Source organism: Vipera ursinii, assembly GCF_947247035.1.
Source record: "Vipera ursinii genome assembly, chromosome: 10".
In the NCBI taxonomy this organism is placed as follows: domain Eukaryota; kingdom Metazoa; phylum Chordata; class Lepidosauria; order Squamata; family Viperidae; genus Vipera; species Vipera ursinii.
This window is the reverse complement of record NC_139520.1, coordinates 15,317,966-15,344,697: the sequence shown is the minus strand read 5'-3', so window position 1 is coordinate 15,344,697 and position 26,732 is coordinate 15,317,966. Positions and strand designations below refer to the sequence as shown.

General features: G+C 38.0%; 1 protein-coding gene across 1 annotated transcript in view; it reads left to right on the top strand.

Moving 5' to 3' along the window:
- Nucleotides 1-26,732, top strand: part of ZNF536 (zinc finger protein 536) — a gene marked incomplete at both ends in the record, with an annotated part of 207,877 nt that overhangs the window by 49,524 nt on the left and 131,621 nt on the right. Inside the window, 2 exons of the mRNA XM_083370307.1 lie at nt 12,063-12,215; nt 22,776-24,344. Of these exons, the coding sequence (XP_083226433.1) occupies nt 12,063-12,215; nt 22,776-24,344 (1,722 nt within the window). The remainder of the gene's footprint in view (nt 1-12,062; nt 12,216-22,775; nt 24,345-26,732) is intronic.

The following is a 26,732-nucleotide window of genomic DNA, read 5'->3' as shown; positions in this document are numbered from 1 at the left end:
TACCTTAACATCCATCAGTCCAAATTACTCAAATTGTTTCACCGGTGTTAAGTTTAATTAATGTGTTACTTCCAATGGTTATGGGCCAAAGTCTGGCAAAATTCACATTCCTAGTCAAATTATGTTGCTTGGTCTCTCAAGGGATGACCTCTATCTGGCTTTCATTTAAGTCTTATTAATTCCAGTGGAGTTGCTCTGATAGAGTGGCACCAAGTCAACTCTCAGTTCTGCCACCCTACTAAAGCTGGAGCAAAATTTATCTGAAAATCATTTTCTGATAAATGTTCTATTCATTCCCCTTTTCATTCTCCCTGAACAGTTGGGGATAAAAACCCAGCCCTTTTCCAGGAAAATGGGACACAATGTTCCCTTCTCCTGCTCTTACCGATAGATGGGGATATTTCTAAGGCTCCAGGCTTATTGACGCAATTGTCAGTTCATAAAAACCTAGAAGTTGTACGGTGCTATGTAGAGTGGCATCTGTCTATGGAGATTCTCAGTCATCCACGTCATGGCTGTCTCAAAAGTGTTTTTTCAAACGGCAGGTGGACTTTTGTTTTTCCTTGTAAACCTTTCGCTTCTTATCCAAGGAGCTTCTTCAGTTCTTTAGTCAGAATTGAAGAAGCTTCTTGGATGAGAAGTGAAACATCTTCAAGGAAAAAAAATCAACGTCCACTCGCTTTTGAAAAAGGGCCTTTGGTAGAGTAGCATCCTCCTCAGTGCAGGGATCTGAATTTGAGCATGTTGGCATTTTGTGTTTTGTATTCTATAGCTGGTTAGTTGGGGGGAAGGCTCTAGTTGGCTCAGGTGTTCTCAGTGGTTTGAGATAACTGTGGAGAAGTTGACCGGTGGTCAACTTCAAGGCCCCTCTGAGCCATAGGAGGAATGGCTGGTAGCCTGGAAGATGTTTGCTTTGACTAGAAATGTTTACAAATATGATTGAGTAAAATGTTCTCCGATACATTTGGAAGGCGTGTAAGTGTTCCCATTATGATTGGATAGTATTACTGAAATAAATACCATTAATATATGGATAAGTATATTCATAAATATATATTAAAAACCCCAGAAGATTATGCATTCAATATTTTGACAAGACGATGGGTTTACATCTCACGTCTACACATATCTTCCAGAATTAAGGACAGGAGAAAAGCTTTGCCAGGAATGTGGACCATAAAGAAAGACCAGTTGATTGACTCAGATTCCGAACTGGGTTGTATTTAGAGCTGTCTTACTGGACAATCACCAATCAAGCATGCAAAACATTCCCCTTTTTGTCCCAAGAGGCTTTATTTTTTTTTCCTTTCCACTTCTTTTTATGGATAATGGGGGTTTTTTTAGTTTTACTTTTGCTTATTTCAAGAAGACCATTTTAATGATTTTCAACAAAAAAATTACTTTTTTAAAAAATCGGAGAACTGTACAGAAATGACAAAATGCAGTTCCATATAGGATATGAGGGGGAGACTGTATTATGTGAACAAATGATAGGCAGTGCCAACCTTTATTTATTTATTTTTAAATTTATTGGCTGCCCGTCTCATTTCAGAGCAACCGTATGGGATTGAAATATAATTAAGTACCAAAGTCAACATGTGAATGTGAACGTTTTAACTCCAGTTCCCAAAACGTTTCCCAAAGTTGCTACCATATTATAAGTTAAGGGGATTTCTTTTTTTTTTAAAAAAAAAATTAGATGGGTAATCATCCTACTCACTCTGTTTCCTTAATGTCATTTATTTCAATTCAATTTTTAAAAAAAAAATAAGAAAAGATTGGACAACAATTCGTATACGGTATAGGGAGCTATGTGCTGAGCTATGCTGGCTCAGGAATTCTGGGAGTTGAAGTCCACAAGTCATAAAAGAGCCAAGGTTGCCTACTCCTGGGATAGGGTTTGTATTGTATAGGTATAGGGCAGGGGTCTTCAAACTTGGCCCTTTTATGACTTGTGGACTTCAACTCCCAGAATTCCTCAGCCAGCAAAGCTGGCTGAGGAATTCTGGTAGTTGAAGTCCACAAGTCATAAAAGGGCCAAGTTTGAAGACCCCTGGTATAGGGTTTCCTGCCTGAGCAGGAGATTGGATTAGAAAACCTCTAAGGTCCCTTCCAATGCTGTAATTCTGTTAAAAGAAAGAACATTAAATCTGGTTTTTGGTTTCTGCCTCTGTCCACTTCTCTGTCCTGGTACTTCCTACTTTTTTGGGTACAGTATAGCACATTACAACTTAGCCTTTGGCCCGGAAATACTTATGTGTCCAGGTGCGACATACTCACGACAGCTGGTGTGAATGGACAATTTCCTTCCCCCCCTTTTACTCTGAATCTTTAATCAGTAGCAAACACCCATCCCAATAGGAGGACACCAAAGACTTTAATTAAAAATGGACTTCTGTAAGATAACGCTTCCAAATTGAGTATCTGATCTAGCTGTGCATCAAGTAAACAATGCTCTTTTTTTAAAAAAAAAGAAAAGAAAAAGTGTTTGTCAGACTCGGTGAATCTGATATGAATATGGCAGAGATAAGTTACAGAAGCTGCACTAACCCTTATGGTATGGGCTTTGAAGCCATCTACCTGCTTTCAGATAACAATTCTGAATACAAAAAGATAATAATAATAATAATAATAATAATAATAATAATAATAATAATAATAATAATAATAATAATAAGAAGAAGAAGAAGAACAAGAACAAGAAGAACAAGAAGAACAAGAAGAACAAGAAGAAGTTGGAAGGGACCTTGGAGGTCATCTAGTCCAACCGCCCGCTCAGGCAGGAAACCCTATACCATTTCAGACAAATGTCTGTCCAGTCTCTTCTTAAAACTTCCAGTGTTGGAACATTCACCACTTCTGGAGGCAGGTTGTTCCACTGGTTAATTGTTCTCACTGTCAGGAAGTTTCTCCTTAGTTCTAGGTTGCTTCTCTCCTTGACTAGTTTCCATCCGTTGCTTCTTCTCCTGCCTTCAGGTGCTTTGGAGAATAACTTGATGATTCATTTGGAAAGCTTCTGCTCTAAGAGAGAAGAGATAAAACCCTTCTTGATTTTTCTCCAAATGAAATAAACAATCTGGATGAAGTATGGGAGAGACTAGTCTTATCTAGGCAATAATCAAACTGCCTCTTCCTATTCAACTTGTGGATCAAAGCTGTCCCAAGGAAACCTAGAATATGGAGATGGTTACAAGCATGGTGCTTCAGAGGAAAAGGCCAAACTTTCTTTCTAAAGAATTTGGGGGTGAGGTACAATAGCCTTGCGGCCTTTCAAAATTGTTATTATTCTTCCATGGTTTTTTTGGCAGGAGAAGTTAATTAGAAGCTCGGCGTTTGCTTGTTAGCAATCAGCATAATGGGTGACTGTCACATGTGTCAAAGTGCTGTTTTGGGAACAAGTCCATTCCTTACTCAATGCCATACATCAGAGGTCCCCAACCTTTTGGGCACCAGGGACTGGTTCTGTGGAGAGAGGTTTTTCTGCAGACGAGAGGATGTGTGGTTTTGTGTGCTACCTAAATCTCGCAGATGGGGCTTTGCTTGTTTGTGCAGACCGGTTGCTGCCTTGGTGGGGCCCGGTACTAGTCCACAGACTGGGGGTTGGGGACCCCTGCCATAGATGGATGAAAAGGTGACAAGTGTTCAAACGCTAGCAAAAAAAAAAGTGAAATTGAGTCGGAATGGATGGTAGTTGTATGTCCCTCAAGATCCTGAGTTGTAAGTTAATTTCTGAAAAACCATTGGTTGTTTTTTTTTAAAATTGCATTATCTGACTTGTTTCCCCCCCCCCCCCCGCCATGTATCAGTTAGATGATTTTGTAGAGAAAGCAAAGACATTTTGGAGAGATACTGGAGAACAACAGTGAGATTCTCTACAAACATAACAATTGGATTTTCTAGTTAACGTTTTCATTAGGCAAGCAAGTAAAGCCATCTCTTCAGGAGTCAAAGCAAGAGTCCTTCATTGTTTAATTTATTTTTAGTTGTTTTGTAAATGTGCAATGATCAAGTCCAAAGGTGTGTGTGTATGTGTGTGTGTGTGTGTAAGACAAGTAAAGCGATAGAACAAATCTACATTAGGAGAGTAGAAGCAATGAATGTTGTGTTTTGTTGATAGCAGTTTTTCATATTTGTATAGGTTTGAGAAAAAGGAGACAAATTTTAATTGTATTACTCTTATATAAAAGCTGTTGGAAAATATTTCTGTGTGATGGAATTCCCTTTGAAAAACAGTGTTGGAACCCCATCCTTCATTACATATATCAACTACTGAGTATTGTAATCAACTAAAATTTCTAAAATTTTGTGGACTAGGTAGAATCTTTTCTGTTTTTGTGTCTACCCTTTTTCTCATAAAGTCTCAAACTTAGAAATGTTTTAAAAGAGATAGTCATGTTATACTTTTGCAGCAAACTCAACAAATTTGTCTTGGGTCAATTTCAGGACTAACCAACTGATTGTTGCATAAGCTTTTGTGAATAACAATCTGCTTTCTCCAGTTTGTTGATGGCCAGATACAATTGAGTTCAATTTTCACAATTTACAAGAAGTTGAGTTAAGATAAGCCTTTCTTGAGGAACTTTCTTCCATGCAGATCTAAGGTGGTCAGTGGCCAGCTAGATAAAAATGAGCAAATTGTGGCCTTCTAAATATGCTTGAATCCCAATTTCCAGCCTATGAAAGGTCCAACAACAGTATCTGGAAGGATATATTCCCTTTTTTGTATGCACTGTACCTTATGAATTACACCGAACTAAAAAGAAACCGATCTTTATTCAAAGTTCTTTGTTGTTATATCAAAGTTTTGTGTTGTTTTAATTAATAAGATTGTGTTGTTTTAATTAATAAGATGTCCTGTGTTTGGTCCAGTGTTTTGGTTCTCGTTTTTTTAAAGCCAGACTGCTAGTAAGAGGTAATTGCTGATCATGTATCTCTTTGTTCCAGACATTTTTATAAAAGTGTATGTATTATGTATGATGTGACCTTCAAATGTCATGGATGTGTTGTGCAATAAACTGTCAATATTTGTGGTTATAAGGTACTAGATGACTTTTACAATAATTGGAACAGCTATATTAAAAGCTCTGATCACTCAGCTGGTTAAAGAGAAAGACACAGGCCAATGTTCATTGGGGATTTTTTCTTCTGCCAAATTATTAAGAGTATAGAAGACTGTTTAAGAGGCATTGCTGTTGTTCTTTTTAAAAAGAATATAATAAAACTATATTTCCTGAGGGGAAAGTTATTTGGGATGATCCACATCCATTTTAATTAATGCCACATCAAAAATCTGTTTTGCAATTTCCTGAAAGTTTTCTTCCCCTGTGAAAAATGCATCTGTCTTTCTACCTCGTTCCCAAGTGTGTTTGGATTTTCTGTAAAATTTCTTCTAGTGGTATTTTTTAAACTTTTGTTTTGGTCATAAGTTAGTATTTAATTACTCACCTCTTTCTCATTCTGAAGCCTCCATGGCTATCACAATTTCCTGATTTGAAAAAGGCTCCCTTCACTTGGAAGGATGTTTTTTTCTTGGGATTTTCTTGGATTATTGGGGGAAGCCAGAGAATCTGTAACCTGCAAGAAAAAAGATTTTGTAATTAATAGCAATAGTGCTTAGACTTATATACCATCTTATAGTGCTTTACAACACTCTCTGGGAGCATTATTTGCATATTGCCACCAACAACCTGGGTCTTCATTTACCAGCCTCAGAAGGATGGAAGGCTAAGTCAACCTTGACCTGGTCAAGATCGAACTCCAGGCTGTGAGCAGAGTTAGCCTGCAATATTGCATTCTAACTACTGTGTCAAACAACCAACCTACTATCTCTCAGTGTTACCACATCAATTATCCACACTTTCTTCTTTTCAAACAGAATTAAATCTGTTATGTTATGAGCCAGGACTTTATTGGTTTGTATGATTATTATTTAAACTTGTTTTAAATAAAATTAATTTTTACTTAAAATAAGTAATAATTATTATTTGAACTTGTGTGCTGTCTAACTCTCAATGCCTCTGGATGGCTCACAACAATGAAATGAAGAAATCACAACAAAATCCATAAAAATAAAGATAAAAGCATAATGAAGTAAAGGGCGTCACTCTATATACTCTATACTCATTCTATAAACATCTGTACTCTATAAACATCTGTACACTCCTTCTTTATCAACCGAAGAGACCACAACATCTACTTTGCATCAAGAGGCAGTTAGAAAGATGATCAGATGAAGCAAAGAGGCCCCCAATGGGGTGCTAATGTAGGCCTATCTGTTTCCTAAGATTCTGTAATCTAACCTCATTTCCTTTCAATAACCCTAAATGATGAGACTCCATGAGCTTTCTTGGCTGTGAGTGGCTGTGAGTGGCTTGACAGAACATTAATTTCATGCTTTCAAGACACAGTGGGTTCCTTAGCTTAAGGATATGTGGTCAGATTTAAATTCCTGATATGTTTTTTAAATTTTGCAGAATGTCTTCAGCTAGATTTATGCAGAATGAACAGAAGTCTAAGTGTAAGGCAGATTTTAATTTCTGAGTAGTATCTGTAATACCCTTGGATTGCTATCTAGTTTTTTTTAGAGAAAGAGTGTCACAATGATTCCCTGAATAATTCTAAATACCTTTTCCCATGAAGAGGAACGTTGAAGCCTTCTCCTTCTCCTTCTCCTCCTTCAGTTTAATCAATTAGTTTAACAAAGAGATGGGCAAACAAAGCTAATGTTTGTTTTATCCTTTTTCATGTACATAAAATAGGATCTCCAATCTAGAGACTACATTGCAAACCAACATATTGTTACTTCTATTCCGCCAACCAGGGAGTACTGACCGTATATGACACACTCAAGATTCAGCTTTTCTAATTATCAACTAATTCTTTCTATTACTTCTAACTTTTCTACAAACAGAGCAGGACTCTTTGATAACTTGTAGCTTTGGGCACTGACACCACAGTGACGGTCCATCTAAAATTTCTGCAGGAGCATCCCCAATGGGCAGCAAAGTCCATTTACTTCTAGTTTGGATCCCTCAGATTCAAACTATGAAACAGAAAGTAATTTTCCACACTCTGGAAATGATACATTTTTCATGGGACAATTTCCCACCATCGCCTGCCTACCAGCTCCATAATTTACCCAATCCTCTTGGATGTGAACCCCTATTAAACCACGTGGCCCTCACACAGGGCTGTTTTTCCCCCAACCGGTCCAATTGCTTTTATTTTTTTTTTAAATTGCCTCAAGGCAAAATGGTAGCAGGAGCCATTTCATCCCCTCAGAATGGTGTTGCACCATCCTATGGTCAGGATAATGGCAGCTATTGCTGAGTCAGCTTAGTATAGATGCAAGGGGATGTGATAATGCCTTGGTAAGACCACACTTGGACCAGGGGTTGGGGACCCCTGGATTAGGGGACTGGAGGCTAAAGCATACAAAGAATGGTTGCAGGAGTTGCTCCAACCCTGGAGGTTTTTAAGAAAAGATTGGACTTGTCTGACATGGTCTTGGGTTTCCTGCTTGAGCAGGAAAGGCCCCTTCCAACTCTGTTATTCTGGCACCGGATAAAGGGAAATGCTCTATGGTATAGTTATGATTATTGGAGGGGTGTTGTGGCCATGACTCATTTGTCTGAATGATTCTACTACCCTAGCCATCTCTATTAAACTTGATCCACTTTTTCAAACCTAGTTATATTTTCTTATGCAGCCACTCAGAATGCAAGGCAGGATGGATCTTTTGTTTCTCTGTGTCATTCAAGCGCCTAACAGAAGAAAAAAAAAAGTCTATATTTTTCATTTACCAAAAGAGCTTTTTGGTATAATCTTCATTTCTAATTACACAAACAGGGCAGAGCTATTTTCTCCTCACTGGTAGGCTTTCTTCCAAATCAGCTCTAAAATAGCTCTTTGTTTCAACAAATTCTTTGCCGATCCATATTAATGCTTAACAGTGTAACATGACCATACATGGTCACTTAAAAGAAAAAAAAAAACCACCCTAAACCCTTTGATAAAACAACAAAAGAGGCAAGTTGTTAAGAAGCCCAAAAAAACGATGGTAACTCTTGCAGAATATTTAACATGAGGTCACTTATTAAATACCAAAGGCACTGTTGTAAACAATAACTGTGACTTTCAGAAAAATGGAACTGATGAAATCTTTTTTAGATTTCAAGCAGCAGACAATAGAGTGCATTCTGCCGGGGTTTTTTTAAATTATTATTATTTTTATTTTTTAAGCAATTTTAGTCTCTTGGACAAATTTGCTGCCAGCGGAAGGCTAACTTTTTGGGGGTTTAAAAGCTTGGCAGAAATTATCTTCGGAAATTCTTCGCTAACTTAAGTTGGATGATTTCTAATAATTTCTCCAGGGGGAAGGAGAAATTGTCCAATAATATATGAAGGGAAGGAGCCTCCTTTAACGGTGTTACTAAACAGAAGGAAACCACCCTCACCCCCTAGTTGTAAAGGTGAGCGAAGAAATGTCCTTTCAGACTTGCAAGATCTACTCATAGCATCCTTTCTCTGTGTGTATGTGTGCGTGTGGGAGAGAGAGAGAGAAAGAGAGAGAGAAAGAGAGAGAGAGAATTCTCAACTCAGTTTTAGAGGCCCATAAATGTATGTTTTAAAAAAAGTCCTTGTAGGTAAGATTGGGCCCACTAGACCAATCTACGGACTATAAGTTGAGTTAAGTGGAAAGGACAATTCTCCAGACCACCCACACATTGTCCTGCCCCTCTGTTTTCATTTTTGCTTTTTCAGAGGGATTAGTGCTAAACACCACAGCTTTTCAGCCTCACCAAAAATGAATCTGAAGGGTGGGGGAATATCAATTCTGAGCGAAATGAAAATCAGTCTCTTAAATCTGCAAAGCGAGCTGTTTATCTTACAAATTTATTCTTTTTTTTTTTATTGGGCCACACATACCCTAGGCAGCAAGATAAAAGAGAGATGTCTAACAAGCTGTCATTAAGAGTGACATCTAGCAAAGCATAACTAGTACTCTTATTCCATAAGTTTATCTGGAGTGGCTGGTTAGTTTTAGCTATCTGTTGATCTGCATTTTTCCCCCCTCTCCTGCTGTATAATGTTTATAGAAACCGCAAACAAAATAAGAGGATCCTTTCACACATTTGCGTTTTTCCACTTCATACGTACCATCTTAATTTTGCAGAATTCAGAGTATTTTCTTCTGTTGAATTTTGTTTCCTGTTGAGTGCTGTACGAATAATATGACAATTAAAGTTTCTTGAGGAATCCAACAATATAAAATAGTTCATGCCTGCTTGATGGTCCATATGGATTGTAAGTTGCATTATTGTCAAATGCTGTAGAGACTTTCAGTGTTTCTATTCATGCATCTTTCCAGCTTTCTAACATCTACTATGTGTTAAAATTTGCTGGAATGTCAAGCAGAACACTCAGAGAATTTTTTTAAAAATTCAATTGTTTATTGTTTTCAATAACTTGCCTCCAGAAGTTGTGAATGCTCCAACACTGGAAGTTTTTAAGAAGAGATTGGACAACCATTTGTCTGAAATGGTATAGAGTTTCCTGGCTGAGTAGGGGGTTGGACTAGAAGACCTCCAAAGTCCCTTCCAACTATTCTATTCTATTCTATTCTATTCTATTCTATTCTATTCTATTCTATTCTATTCTATTCTATTCTATTCTATTCTATTCTATTCTATTCTATTCTATTCTATTCTATTCTATTCTATTCTATTCAAACAAAAAACAAAGCTTCAAAGTCCAGGGAATATCCATGTTGTATGTGATTTCCTGGACAGATATTTTAACCATTTTTCACCTCTCAGAAACACACATGTATTTACTTTACTGACTACAGGGAAATACATCCCTAAAATTCACATATATTTTTTCTTGAGTTTGTTTGTTTCCCCTTCACTGTGGTTTGCTGCAGACTTTCTGCTCCTTCTCACACATGTCTGTTTGCACACTGATTTGATTTGTCATAGTTTATTAGTGTCTTTGTTAGGTTTAGCTACCACCTATCTTGCCATGGGGCTACCCTAGGCAGCTTACAATGATAACAAAGAAGAAATGAAAAGAGCGTAAACAGAACAGAAGTAATATAATAGAACCATAAAATGAACAATGGAAAAGAACACAATGAAAATATATCAATAACTCTCTTTTCCAAACCTGTAATCCCTTAATTTGGGATGGAGTCAGGGCGACTGGATGGAGTTGTGTGTTTACTGGCTGGATGCCCTTCCTTGGGACAGTCACTTCCTCTTAGCCCAACTTACTTCACAGTTTTGTGGGGGTTTTTTTTGGGGGGGAGACCCACAAGAGGATGGAACAATATGTATATCATCTTGGGCTCCTGTACAAAAAGGCTATAATTCTAATAAACATAGTAACAATACATATGTTTGCAGCTAAAATAGCATACTTGCACATATTTCCCATCTTTTGCTCATGGGCACATCACACGCATCTTTCCATATTATGGAAGTATGCAGTGTTAATATGTATTAAGCCCTGATGACATTTCACAAAACTATCATGATACCAAGGATTTTGTTGTGGGTTTTGTTATGTATTGGGCTCAATTGTAGCATCACGTGGTAAACTGGAGCAGCTAACGGCTCTCCAGCAACCCAAACTCCAGGTCTCCAGTGCTGCTATTGGCTGCCCCTAGGCGGCAATGGTTGCTTTAAACCCATTGGCTGCCGCCTAGGGGCCTGGCTATAAATTGCTGCAAGCTGCAGCCCAATTCTTAGTTCAGATCCTGCAAGCAATAAACCATGAGCTTTGCTGAACTCACTTGCCTCATCTTCTTTCCTGCGCGAAGAACTCGCTACATAACAGGTTTTTTGGCTCTTCTTTTCCATATTCCCTATGTTCTCTGTCCCTGTCAGCCTTTGATTGTTAAATTTCGTAAAGTCAGAGGTATACTGGGAGTCAATAATTTACTTGGGATGAGTTTGAGTTGAGGCTGGAGAGGGATTCTTTCAATAGAAGACAATATTTTTAGCTGAGGTTAAACTATGGGGTCTTTGATGCTTTCTGAGCTTGGTTGTTTGCCTGTAGATGCATTGCCCAACTAGGTAACACCATCAGTGCACTGCTAACTATGATAACTAAGGTACCTCAGTCCAGACAATTTTTCCTAAACCAGTTTATTCTGAAAGTGGCATCAGGAGAGAACAAGAACAGTTTAAGGGTAGAGTGCAGATAAAATCCAATGTGGAAGTTATCTGAGATAAAGCTGTGGATTAAAGCTCTTTTTTGCCTCTTGGATGCAGAATGAAGTATGAATAATCATGTGACACAATTAAATTGTGATGGCATCTCGCTCTAAAGAAAAGAATAAAAGAAAAGCTGTAACTTGGTATAATTTATGTGACAAGTTCCCACAAACATTGGTATAGTCCATTTAATGGGTGAACAGTTTTAAATCTCCTTGATTTCATTGTGAGAGATTTGCACATCTGCTTAGTCTTCTATTAAAACCAACAGTACTTAATGAATTAACCAAAGGCTTATATTTAAAAGTGCTTAATTTCCTGTGCATTACGCCTAATACCATTAATATTAGTAGTATCAATTGTAGTAATGTTCTTACCGCTTTCTTTAGTCTTCAAACTTTTGAAACGGATGCACAGCTTGGCTTGCATCTGCATATTAACAGTCAAGCAAATGCAAGAAAGGGTGAAAAAACTTTTCTGGGGGGAAAAAAACAAGGAAAAGTTTTTGTGTTTTTCTCTTTTTTTAAGGATGAGAAAGTACTTAATAGGAATGAAGCAAAAGAAGAAATCAAACCAGCTGCTGACACAGCTGTTTCTTTTCTTGTCTAATTCAGTTCTGTATAAAGGTACCATATGCTGCTTAAAAACGATGATGGGAAAGATGAAATAATTTAAGAGAATAACAAGAAAATACATGAATTGTCAGCATTCTGTCAGATTTAAAAGAATGAAACAGACAGGTGTAGTATTGACATGTTTCGCTTTGTGTTGCATTAGCAGTTTGAGTGAGAACAACTTCTTGACATGTGCTGAAGTGATGTGAGAACACTCTCTCTGTTTCAGATGTTGGAGAGGAAGCTGGAAGATCTGCCGGCGTCCAGCAGCCATCATTATTGAGAGATAGGAGCCTTGGGTCTACCATGAAGGACTGTCCCTACTGTGGGAAAACATTCAGGACATCCCATCACTTAAAAGTTCACTTGAGGATACACACAGGTGAGGCCTCCTCATAAAAGCGTGATCCCTTTATGCCGAAAATAAAGGAATGCATAGAAGTTGTTCTCTGGAAGTATGGAGGCTCAAGGACTAACCCACAAGAACTACATTCATGTTACTACCATTTAGTAGGTGGTAGAGCCAGCCCTGTCATTAGGTGAGATGAAGAAAACTGAGATGGGGGAGGCTAAAATGTAATCTCGCACTCTTTCAACCCATGGCCAGGATCATGAACTTCTTGTTGTAAAGGCTTTGTAATCCAAGAATTTCCTGATGTCAGGTCCCAAACCAAGAACTGATGATTCTTTGAGGCTGCGTTCTTTATCGTTTCTCACAGAAGGACAAAAATCTTGCCAAACGGAGCACTCTACTATCTACCATATACTCTGGGAACTATTAGAGAGAAGCCGTCTTTACCCTCTTTCTCTCATACATAATATCTGGGCTGAGTTGCTTCTTACTTTTCTGGAGTGCACTTCCCTTCCTCCCTCCGGGAAATCCACATCCTCAATCCATTCCATTATACCTTTTTTTTTTCTAGATCAAGGGGCCAGTCCGTCTCTCCCTCTCTCTCTCCCCCCCTCTCTCTCTGAAGAAGGCAAGGGCTATCCCATTTCTAAAAAAATGCTACCAAGCAAACTGTAGGGAGAAGTTGCTGGGAATCACAACTGATTTTGATGCAGAAATGTTTTCTGCCATTGTTGCTGACCACCAAGCAGCTGATCAGCTAGCCGGCAATAGTAATTTGACTCCACACCCTTTGTTAAGGACCAACTGTCTCCCATTTATGCCATTCTGCTGTAGCCAGATCACAAGGTCACAGGGGAGAGAGGGTCACCTTAACATGGCATTTTATTTGGACAGAAGGTACACTAACTCAGAAATGTTTAGAAGAGGCAGCTGAGCTGGAAGGCAGGGTTAAACTTGTCATTAGTTCATTGCGTTGCCACAAGAGACCTAAGTCCTGCCCCGTAAATTCCATTGATCCATATGTACCGCCATCTAAATTATGTCAAGTGCAAATAACCAGGAATATTCATTGAGTTCAAAGCACATAAGAGCTTATTATTTCTATCTTTAATATCTTTAAATTTCTTTAATTTCTTTAATTTCTATCTTCTATCTTTAAAGCCTTGGTGGAGCAGTGGGCTAATGCCTCCTTAAGTAACACCAGCTGCCTGCAATTAGTGCAGGTTCGCATCCCACCAGGCTCAAGGTTGACTCAGCCTTCCATCCTTCCGAGGTAGGTAAAATGAGGACCCAGATTGTTGGGGGCAATTAAGCTTGACTTTGTAATAATGCCGCTTGGGGGTGAATGAAAGCCCTAATAAGCAGGCATATACATAGAATGAAGGCTACTGCTAAGCTTGTAAGCCGCCCTGAGTCTTCGGAGAAGGGCGGGATATAAATGGAATTAAAAATTAAAAAAAAATTAATACAAGAATCTAGTCAACTAATGGTTAAAGCTAAATTGGTGCTAGATAAAGCTGAAGATCAGCCTTCTCTTCTCCTGCAAAAACGTCCTCTAATGATGGTTCAGCATTGATGTGTTGAGCATGAGTTGTCTTTGGGTGTTCTAAATAGATAACTTAGATAAGCATTGTTTCAGATATCAGTCTCCCCACTGTTCCTATAAATTTAAGAGCACCAACCCCCCTTTCATTGAAATATTGAGACTGCTCAAATATTCTCAAATATTTGAAAGATCTATCTATGTTGATTTTGTTAAATTTAATACAAAGGGACAATCCTTGGTTGAAAAGTTGTTTTTTTCTGTAACAATGGGCATGCAAATTTCTGCATGCATGGAATTTCAATTTGAATTATCAAATAGATTTTTTTAAAAAATGTTTAGAATGGTTCCATTTGTCCAGGCAGAGCAGCATAGGGAGGTGCTGTTAAATACCTCAAAAGCCCCACAATTCCCTGGTGTTTCAAAAGCAAACTATTTTCTTTTACACGTCCTTCTAATGTGGAAGACTTTGATTAAACTGAATTGTATTTTTGCAAAAGTAGTGTTTTTCCCCCCAAACATCAGTGAAAGAAAAGAAATACAAAACTAAAAGAAGTACATTTATTTTTTAAAGTATTTTAGAAATGGCAAATATTTTATTATAACTAAAGGCCAAGAAGAACTGCTTATTTTGTGTTTGATTAATAGATGCACAAATGTCTTCATTGTTCCTCTGTTTAGAAAATGCATGAACATAACAAAACATTCTGTGTTTGAGAACAAACATGTGCAAAGAATTAAATAATTGCTACATAAGTTGGAAGGTGATATGGAGATAAAGAACCAATGGATCAGAATCTCAGGGCTGTCTGTTGCAAGGTTTAAATACCAGAATTCCCCCCCCTCAATTTTGTAATACCCTTAGAATTTTAGAATTAGAATTCATTCCAATTTTCTAATTCCACTCTTGGAACAACATTGTGTATTATAGGAATGGAAAGAAATAGTAATGCACCCAAGCATGTTAATAGCACAAAGGACATATTAGGATGCTGTTAAGTCAAAGTTTAATTTAATTCTTCCCCCCTCCCTAATATTGTATACTGGGGCAATAAAAATGTATATTCCACATAAAATTCATGGATTTAAGGTGGTTCAGAAAGGTGCGGGGTGGGTAAGATGAAAACTTGACAAACAGTGGATGAAAAGGAAGACTTTTTGTTCTAAAAGTGCAGCTTTCACATTGATGATCTCTAAGAACAGAACTGAAAATTCAGATTGAATTTTGGTTCATTGAAATGAAAGTCACTCAAGTCCGGATGCAACCAGCTTTGGAGAATTGTGAACCATTCTGGTTATGCACCTCAGAAAGTACGTATGGGGTTATATTTTTCACAAAGCCAAGAAAAGAATGAGATGATAGGGAGGAATACAGTTATCTAAGATTCCGAGTAAATGGAATGAGGTACTGGAATCCAGACTCACTCAGAAGAACTGACAGAAAGACCACCCCCCTCCTTCCATGCCCATATTACAAAATTAACTATGGAAGTCGCTATTTCAAGATGTATTCATGCCACTGTGTGGGATGGCTTTAAAAGAAAAAGCTACTGTTGACTAATTATCAAGATTGCAACCTATTACACTCAGGAAGAGAGTCACTAGATGCTTCCTCGTAATAATTTGAGACAGAAGCCCTGTTGGACTGCTGTGCCCTCAGGGTTTTCTTAGAGGCCATGGTAGGAAAAGAATAGAAGAGATGTATCTTGTGGGGAAGCTGCAGAGCACCGAGGAGAATGAATTAGAGTACACTAAAAATTTTATTCACGTTATATATATTTCATTCTGTTCAAATGTTTACATGTAAAACAAGGACTGTTAGATGCTGCTGGTCTTTCATAAGGCCCTAAAAACTTGGTTTTCTGCCCAGGACTGGGCTCCCACGAGAGTGATAGAGATGGTTTCTGGGCTTTATTGATGGTTATTTATGAAGTTTTTATTTTATTTTATAGTATGTATTTTATTGTTTTCATATATTCAGTTGTAAGCAGCCAAAAGTCATTTATGTGAGAAGGGTGGCAAGAGATAGATAGATGTTAGAAAGATAGATAGATAGATAGATAGATAGATAGATAGATAGATAGATAGATAGATAGATAGATAGATGAGATAGGTAGATAGATGAGATAGGTAGATAGATACCTATCCCTACCTACTAGGGATCTCGGAGTCCTAGTAGACAATCACCTTAATATAAGCCAGCAGTGTGCTGCAGCTGCCAAAAAAGCCAACACAGTGCTAGGCTGCATTAACAGAGGGATAGAATCAAGATCAAGTGAAGTACTAATACCACTTTACAATGCCTTGGTAAGGCCACACCTGGAATACTGCATCCAGTTTTGGTCACCACGATGTAAAAAAGATGTCGAGACTCTAGAAAGGGTACAGAGAAGAGCAACAAAGATGATTAGGGGGCTGGAGGCTAAAACATATAGGGAACGGTTGCTGGAATTGGGTATGTGTAGTTTAACGAAGAGAAGAGTGAGGGGTGACATGATAGCAGTGTTCCAATATCTCAGGGATTGCCACAAAGAAGAGGGAGTCAAGCTATTCTCCAAAGCACCTGAAAGCAAAACAAGAAGCAACGGATGGAAACTAGTCAAGGAGAGAAGCAACCTAGAACTAAGGAGAAACTTCCTGACAGTTAGAACAATTAACCAGTGGAACAACCTGCCTCCAGAGGTGGTGAATGCTCCAACACTGGAGGTTTTTTTTATTGAAAAGTTTTACAATACATTTTATTTTTAACAAAACAAAACAAAACCCCTCCCAACCCCCTCCCCTCTTCCCAACCCTCCCCAACACCTCCCTCCCTCCCTCCCCCTCCTCGACTTCCCAGAGCTAAATACAAGGTATAACAGTAAAAACAATCATAATCTACCATATGCAAACAACAATAACTATTAAATCTATCGCACTTTAACTCTTATAAAATAACTACAAGCAATATAAATATCACATCAATACTTATTCAAATGCTAAGTGAAACTTTTTAGTCCCATATTTCTTCTGGATATAATCAATCCACTTTTTCCACTCCACAATATATCTCTTTTGCGAATGATCTTTCAAGTACGCTGAGATCTTTGCCATTTCCGCCAGGTTGGAAACTTTTAAAGTCCATTCTTCTATAGTCGGCAGTTCTTCCTTCTTCCAATATTGCCCTACTAAAAGTCTTGCTGCCGTAATTAAATTCAATATCAACTTAGTGTCCACAACAGTAGTATCCGTAATTATGCCCAATAAAAACAATTGCGGACAAAACTTTATCCTTTGCTTAAATATCTTCTGCATATTCCACCAGATTTTAATCCAAAATGCTTTAACCTTTTTACAGGTCCACCATATATGAAAATACGTTGCATCTTCACCACCACACCTCCAACATTTAGGCTGGCAGTTCGGATACATACTTGCTAGTTTTTTAGGATCTAAATGCCACCTATAAAACATTTTATAAAAGTTCTCTCTTAAATTTTGAGCTTGTGTAAATTTTACATTTCTCACCCAAATCTTTTCCCAACAACCTGCCTCCAGAGGTGGTGAATGCTCCAACACTGGAGGTTTTTAAGAAGAGACTGGCCAGCCATTTGCCTGAAATGGTATAGGGTTTCCTGCCTGAGCAGGGGGTTGGACTAGATGACCTCCAAGGTCCCTTCCAATTACTTCTTCTTCTTCTTCTTCTTCTTCTTCTTCTTCTTCTTCTTCTTCTTCTTCTTCTTCTTCTTCTTCTTCTTCTTCTTCTTCTTCTTCTTCTTATTCTTATTCTTCTTCTTATTATTATTATTATTATATAGACAGACAGAGAGACAGACAGACATGCTAAATAAATACTTCTTCCTTTTATCAATCTTTTATTGTAATTAAAGGGCCACTTTTGTTTCTTTCTTTGCTCATATGAGGACTTGAAATTAATGAAAGTTGACTTCCTTTTGACTCCCAAAACTCCAGAGCCCCTTGGAGACAATTGTTTTATAGCCACTTTGTGGGAAGCCTCTGTGTGAAGAACTTGCAAGCTGCTGATCCATTCACCACTTCTTGATCCACAATGATCATCAGCTTCTCTTCAGCCTGACATTGCTTCCCAAGTGGTCCACATGCAGTAATATTGCGATGTTACTTCAGTGTCCCTCAAGACTAGGTAACCGTAGGTCTCTAAATAGGCTTCTTAAATCTGCTTCCAAACAAAGATACTTTTTCCTATTTTCTCTCTTTTTTTCCTGTCTTTTTTTTTCTTTCACACACTTTTTCTTTCTTTCTTGCCCAAAGTGGTTCTTTCACACCTAACTTGGTGTGATTCACCTGAGTTCAGATTATGATCTATTATGAGTTGAAAACAGATTGCAGGATTGTTCCTGATCGGAAAATACAGTCTCTTCTAAAAATTGCTACAGATAGTTGTCATGTGTCTTAAGGAATAGTCAGTATGAAGTTGACAGAAATAAACTCAACTTGTGCTTTCTCCTGGAAATGTCTACTAACAGTATTTACGTCTACTAACAGTATTCTACTAAATGTCTACTCACAGTATTCACCGCCCTGAGTCCTTCGGGAGAAGGGCGGTATACAAATATAATATAATAAACTATAAAACTATAAACTATTTACAGAGGCAAGATGGATTAGATACATAATTGAAGAAAATGGCCTCATGCACCAGGAACCGAAACAGTTTCATGGTTGACTTTTTTTTTTTAAAAAAATCCAAATTAAGCTAAAAAGATTTTTTCCCCCATTCCCAATCTGTTTCTCCCTATAACTTCATCCTTAATATTATACCCCTCGCCTTCCCTCGATGTAATGACATCCCAAACTTTTGTCAAAAATAATTGATTGAATTTAAATAATCTTAAAAGTTTAAAAGGTAATGTTAACGGTATACATTTCCTACCAAACACTAAGTAGGGAAATATCCATTAGTGAAATTAACTACAGTTTCTAGGTAGCTAACAGTGTGGTGTATACAGTGAGGCTAATGAACGCTGCAGTGGGTGATATTTCATTATACAAATTAATGCTCACATTTTAATGGGAAAGTCACATAATGAATCTCAGCTTCACTGACAGCAATTAGAAACACAGATTGTCCCCTTCTGGACAAGACACTGTTTAGCAATAAGCAGCTGTGTAAAAAGTCTTCAGGTTTGCAACATATATATACACACACATATATATATATGCTTTAGGGAAAATGGCTGAACAGTTTATATTAATGTACTGAAGCTTCAGAGCTAAGGAGCATCCATATTTATTTCTTCTAAACTTAACCATGGAAAAATATAGAGAGAGACTAAATAAATATTCACAATAGGATTTAAATTCAATTGTGTGGCTTTGCAAGAAGAAAAGAAGAAGAAAAGAAAAAAAAAGATGATGAGGAAGGTTAAAATATTATCCAGCTAGCTGTGCTATAGAACAGAATGTAATAGAAATAAGAATCTTATATCTCTCCCCCCCCTTTGTTTTTGGTTTGCATATTTCATGATAGCAAGGGAGTAAAAAAGAGTCAAAATGCAATTGGTATTTCTGACAAACAGATGAGCTATGTGGGGAACATGTGCACGATCCAAAAATAATCCCACAGAACCTTTGATATTCCATTTGGTTTCAAAAGTGTGAAGTGAGTGATTAGAATGATAAAAGAAATTACTGAGTAGGAACAGGCAGAATAATGAAGCAATTAAACCATGCTGCAATTCTTTTCTGAAAATACCTTCTCTTGCCATTGATGAAATAGATTATCAATATCTTATTAATTGATTGAATGGCTTTTAAAAATGCACACAGAGTGTTCAGTATGTGTATTAGAATCTTTCAAGGGACATTTACTTGTTCATTTCATTATCCACTGATATATTAGTAATTCTAATTCTTGAGGATAAATGATACTCCTGGATAGGTTAAAGGAGCCCAGGTCCATGAAGGCTTAAGAGACCACTTTCCGGAAAAAGTTGGAGAATTAAATTGGACAGTTAAATGGGCAATCTGACATTCCCTATTTTGTTCAACTTCCTGCTGCCTAGGGAAGCCTGGGGAATGATAAAGGATTATGGGATTTGCAATCCAAATCGTTAGGTTGCTTACTCAAACACAGACAAATCTGAGGTAGATTGAAAAAGGGCCTCATTCAGTGTAAGGCAGTCTTCCATACTGTAGATTAGAATGGGTCCTCCAGAACAAGGGTCCCCAAACCTTGGCCACTTTATGACTTGTGGACTGGCTGAGGAATTCTGGGAGTTGAAGTCCACAAGTCATAAAGTGGCCAAGGTTGGGGAACCCTGCTCCAGAAAATCCTGAAATATAATTCCCAGTTCAGCCGTCTTTGAAGGGATGGGCTCTGCACTTATTTACAAACCATACAGTACATTCAAATACCTTTTAAGACGGTCGTGGAAATACAATACTTTTATATCTATTGAATATTTTGGCTATAAATCCTTAACAGGAAATCTGAATCTATTTTTGGGTCATGTTAATTCTGCATTCAAAAATATTTTCTGTCCCTGTTCTACATTAATGCACATTTTGACTGGAGATGGTTTTGGATTTGCAAGGGAGAATAATATGCATTTAATTCAAATTTTATTCAGTTAAAATTTGTCTTATGGCTCACATTTTGCTAAGTGTCTTGTGTGCCTTCAAGCTAGGAAGGACATTTGTCCAGATGGACTAAATGTTGGTCATTGATGGATGCTTCAATGGTTAGAACTTAGAAAAGCAGCTTCTTAGTTTTCCAAATACTAGTTTTCTTCTGGGCAGAAAACTCTGATGTTGTTCCTGTAATCTGTTGGATCCCATCTCCAGCTTAGGAGACATAGCTCCAAGTCACCACTGGGATCACTTTGGCTTTGACATTCCACATCCACCATTTCTTTGTTATTAGTGTAACTTTTGTCCAGCAACGAGTTGTTCTGTGGCGATTTGGCTATGATGAGTTATCCCACAGCGAGTTGGCCATGGTGAGTTGTCCTAGACCCTCCTTAATGCCGTGATACTTCTCCATGTATATGCTGTAAAGGCCAGTTAAGTATTGTTTGAAAGATTTTATTTTTAGAGAAGACTTGACAGAAAGTAAAATCTCAGAGACCATTTGGGTTCTTCACAAGTAAATTGTGAAGCCCTGGAAAGGTTCAAATGTTGAACTTCCTCCTCCATATTGTCACCATTCTTTCTTGAAACTACTTAGAATGTCTTGATGTTTGTGTTTTTAAGAGATGTGTATTTAAGCTGTCACTGTTTCCAACATGGCACCCACTAAATGTGTTGGGATGAGAACTCCCTGATTTCTGCTGAAAATCGCTTTGCTATCTAGAAAGCTGGCATTCCAACATTCTTGAAGGCCATAATTGAAGGAGATGAATACATTTGCACAAGAATAAAGAGCCGTGGTGGTGCAGTGCTTAGAATGCAGTACTGCAGGCGAACTCTGCATTACTACTGCCAGCAGTTCGATCCTTACCAGCTCAGCCTTCCATCCTTCTGAGGTCAGTAAAATGAGGACCCAGATTGTTGGGGGCAAGATGCTGACTTTGTAAACTCCTTAGAGAGGATTGTAAAGCGGTATATAAGTCTCTCTCTCTCTCTCTCTCTCTCTGTGTGTGTGTGTGTGTGTGTGTGTATGTGTGTGTACAGCTCAATACCTAGCTTAGTTATGTCATGTATTTTTTTATTGACATGGGGACAGAGGAGTGACATAGAAAACAAAGAAATAATGTTAGGGTACACAGTTCACAGATGGCTTGTCTTAATGTTCAAATCACTTCAGAGAAGAAAGAAATGTTATTCAGATTGCTCAGAAAAATAATTGTTGTTATTGACAGAACACCATTAAAAGAAGCTTCTAAGACTGTCAGACTGCTGTCTGTTTCAGTGACAACTCCAGCATTCAGGTCTTTAAAGAATCCCTTGATAGCCACTCAAGCAACACCCTTATATATTTATTTATATATATATATTTACATTCCTGTTTGTCTACCCAGTTTTTTTGGCTGTGTGTGTGTGCATGTCTGAATGCCTGTACATATTTCACATATGTGATGGAGGACACCTACATTTCTTTGAAATCAAAGAACCATATGGGCTTTGCACTAAGATGGAAATATATAAGCCAAAAATATCATATGTATTTTAGAACACAGCTTAAGCCAACCCTTATTTTTTCAAAGTGGTCTTATTATAGGTAAATTACAGATTTTACCACTAAAGCAAAAGAGGAACCATTAGTGCAAATTTAAAGCACAGCAAAAAAAGTAGATAATATTAATTTCAGGGCAACAGAATCTATTTTGTACCTTTTTATTACTCTTTTTCTCTTTAATTTTTATCGACTGCCTTTTATCTTAACTATATGTTCTTAGCCCGATGCAGTTGCAATGCACTAAAATTGCATTAATATTTTATATAAACCATATTTATAGTTCTTTATTTGGAAACAATGCAGCAGGTCTGCAGATCCTTGAATCCTTCTGGAATGGTGCCCTCCAAATAATGATAAATTACTTGTGCAGAATGCCATTTGCTAATTATATCCATGATTTACTGCAGAGCAAGACTTAAATCATTCATTTCAGTCTTGCGTAACAGTGCCATAAAATTTTTAGGTTTAAAAATGGTTTCCATGTGTATAATTTAAACAAATTTTAGTGCTATTGTATACAGAAAAACATTGTAGTCATCCATTTGTTATATACTTTCTCTCTCTCTCTCTCTCTCCTCCCCACCCACTGCCCTCTGCTTGTACTTTTAATGATCACTGTGTGGAATGGTGTTGCTTCATTTTCATAATCATATCTTCTAATTCTACAGCAGCTTTAGCATATTAGGTTAAAGAAGAGATGGTTGATCGTGTGCTTATAGCATGTCAAGCTTGTAGAAAGCTGTTTAAAGGGTGGGGTGAACCCTTAAAATTTTAATTTCATATTAAGGAAGAAATTACCTTAGGGAGGGGGGGGGGAAATGGATCCTGGTGGCCATTTGGAAATGTTATTGTTGTAGAACTGTAGAGCTCTTTTTTTTCCTCCAGTAAATTTGCCTTTTGATAATTGCAGGAGAGAAACCTTACAAATGTCCCCACTGTGATTATGCTGGTACCCAGTCTGCATCTTTGAAATACCACCTGGAACGACATCACCGGGAGCGTCAGAATGGGGCTGGATCACTCTCTGGACAGTCTCATGGTCAAGAGCACAAAGACGAAACATCAAGTAAAGGATCCATGTTTGTTAGACCTGAAATCCTGAGAGGAGCTTTCAAGGGTCTTCCCGGCATAGATTTCCGAAGTGGGATGGGATCTCAACAGTGGTCACCAGGAATGCTTTCTCCAGGAGATCATCCAGGTCATTCCATTGGTATCTCCTCGGAGGTTTCTTCAGATAACGTGAAGGGTTCTGACACACCTTCCAAAGGGACACGTTTTTCTGACCTAGGCCGAGCGTATCATAGTATGGTTGGAAACGGTGTGAACTTTCAAGGGTCTCTTCAAACTTTTATGGACAACTTTGTCCTCAGTTCCTTAAAGAAAGAAAAAGAAAAGAAAGAGAAAGCCCTGTCCGATTGCCTTTCTGCAAAACTTTTGGGTTCAGAGGCTAGCGAGGACAGGTTGCCCATTAAACAGAGAAAAGCAGAAAAATCCCAGTACGAACCTCTTGATCTCTCTGTAAGGCCAGATGCAGGCAGTCTTCCAGGTTCATCAATTACTATCCAAGACAATATTGCTTGGCACGGCTGCTTGTTTTGTTCCTTCACAACCTCTTCCATGGAACTCATGGCTCTTCACCTTCAGGCCAATCACTTAGGCAAAGCAAAACGTAAAGATGGTGTTTTAGGATCAATTAGAAATGGTAAAGACCAACCTAGAGAGTCAGTGGCTTCAACAAATAAAGCCAGCCTGCTGCCAACGTCTTTACAGCCCAATAAAGATCCAGCCATTTCAAATCTGATAGGTCAAGTGGATGCTTCTGAAAGAATGATCCAGGGATCCAAGGATTCTCCTGGAGAACAAAAGAATTCCTCTTGGCCTGGTCACGCAGACTCCACTTTTTATAATTTTGCAGCTGACTTCTATAAGCAATTTGGCGTCTACTCTGGCGTCAGTGGGGCACATAACTCTTGTACCACTGCCGACATGGACCTCAAAACCCAGTCTGAAGATGACCCACCTCTGCTGCATTCTGACCCCTTTAATAAAAATGCTACTGATGACCTGTCTGACATTGCATCCTCTGAAGAGATGGAGTCTTCCAAGGAAGAAGCCATTGATGAGGAGGATCTTGAACCCGAACCTGACCTTATGAACCAAGCTTTGCCCAATCTAAGCAAAGATAGCAGTGACAGAGGAGACAGCATACAAAGCTCTGTAGCCTCCAAAAACTCACAAGGACTCGTTTCACCGTTGCCGACTTCTGAAAAGCAGTGGCACACTTTGAGCCTGCTTTCCCCCCACGAAGCTGCACAAGTAGTAATGAAACCCGAAGCAACGACCACCCCACAAGTCCTGGAGAAGCAAGTAAACATGCTGTCAGTCCTAAGAGCCTACAGCTCTGATGGCTTAGCAGCCTTTAATGGACTGAGTAGTAGCACAGGAAGTAGTGGATATATCAAGAGACCTGACTTGTGTGGTAAGTTTTAGAATCCTTCTTTCAGACCATTTCAGAAAAAAACCCATACAAAATGACTAAATAAGTTTAGTTATATTTGTTAGAAAATCCGGCTTTCAAAACCAATGGGATAAATGTCTTCTTTGTTCTAGAGCATGGACCTCTATTGACTATAAATGGTGCTTCTGTGGAAGAGTGTGGCCTTTTAATGTGGTCCAGGCCATTCAGAAAAAAAATTACATTCATGTACTTTTAAATTAGATTAGCAGTTATATAAGAGGATTGTATTTATAATATGTGATTGGGACATTTGCTGCTCCAATGTTTTAGCATTCTGATTTGGTTTTTTTTTTTTTTTGGTTTTTTTTAAAAACCTGATGTGGTAACTTGCAAACTTTTCAGCATTTGAACTGAAGAAAATACACTGGACACTTTGTTAAGCCTTAGCCAAACGTGCTTTTTTCCCCCCAAATTTCTTTGTTATGTAAGGGTATAACACTCAAATAATAATAAAAAAAATCCAGTGAGTTATTCCAATATGTAGTTATATTTTTATAGGGAAATTTTGAAAGTCCTCATCAGACAATAACCTTTCATTATTTTCAAAAATTAAACCACTTACCGTTTCAGTTTTCTTACCGGAAATAGTGTGATCATCAAATAATATAATGAATATGATAGACACATATATTAAAATGTAAAAATCCAAAATTGTTATTACTCTTGAGTATATTTATATAGTTACTATTTTGCAGTAAAGTATGATTTTTGGAGTCACCAAATGGCAGGATATTTTTTTTTCTAGATTTGTCTGAGTATATGGAGTTGTCAATTTGTCTAGCCAGGGCGAAGAACTTCAACATGTGACACACACACAATTGCCATGTAGTTTTGGCAGGATGGATTTTGATTGTGGGCAGATTTGGAAGTTGACGTGTTTAAGAGCCACCACTTGGGGACTCCAATATCCACAGAGAAATTTAATACCCTTTTTATTCATGACTTATTTTAGTTAAGGTTTTTTTTCCTCCTTTGATCACCATATAACTCATCAGCAAAAAAAAAAAATAAGCTCATAGTCCTTCTGGATCCCCTTCTGATGCAAAATGCAACAACCATGGAGATCTGAGGATTCTATTAATCCATCTTTTAATGTCTACTTTACACTCTTCAAGAACAGAAAGGACTGCAAAAAGCATGCGTTGCAACATTGCAGGAAAAGAAATGTCAACATTCCAGTCGCCCCAGTTAATGGCAATTGTCACCCCAAATAAGTGATAATCCGACGTGTCAGCTCCAGTTTGGGGATAGGTGGGGAGCATACAAATGCATTCACAGTTTTGCTAGATGGATACCACTCCTATCATGAAAGAAATGCTTTGAAGGTTTAGCTGCACATGTACTGAAATGCTTCATTTTGTGAGAGCACAGCATCAAGCAGGAACAAGTCTTCACTGAGCAAAAGCACATAGTCTTAAGTTATGTCTAATGAGCCTCAACGGGTAAAACAAGAGAAAGCAGCTTACAAATATTATGGGTTGTCAGAGAGACAACTTATGTCATTCCTTTCAAGTTTGCCATTCACAATTCCACCCCATTCAAACTGCATATCTCAAAAATACGCGAGGGAGTTTATTTCAAAAATGTGCCCCCCCCATTGATTTCCTAAATTGGAAGAAGTTATTCCATCAAGGGAAAGGTTTCCATGGCAGAAGTTAGCAACTGAATTAGAATTGAATACATGCAGGAGAGGTTTCACAGTGGTTTCCCCTTCTCTGATTCTTTATTTGCCACTTAGAAGAATAAATAGATCAAATGAGGCAGCAGAACGAGTCCTTTGCTATATGTCTGGCAAGCCATCTGAAGGATGCTTTCAAATTCACCCACGAGTATTATTTTTAATTTAAAAGGAGAGAGAGGAAAAAAATTGAGCTTCTGAATTCATGACATTTAAGGCATCAGGTCATCAACATATATAGTTTCAAGAATTCGCTGAAGCTACACGTTGCATGGACCTATAATGTGTTACATTCGGGGAACTTGGAACCAATCACATTTACCATTCTAAGCTCAGAATCTGTAACTATGCAGAGCAAAGAATGCTTTCCAAATTCCTTTTTAAAAAAAAAAAAAAGGCCGGGGGCGGGGAGGGGGAGAGAAAATGCCCACTCTGGGATTTCTGACAGTTTGAAAAATATTGACAGCTGTTAATGTTATGCAAATTAAAACCCCCACTTTCTCTCCTTTTAATAGCTATTCCACCTCATCATTCTAAAAAGGGGACTTCCCAAAGAAACTAAACTATGATCTCTCCGACTTGCTAATTTCAGGGCAGGACTGTATTCAAAGTATAATATCCTTTCTCCTCCTCTTCATATTTCTCAGCCACTGTCTGGACAGGAGTATTGT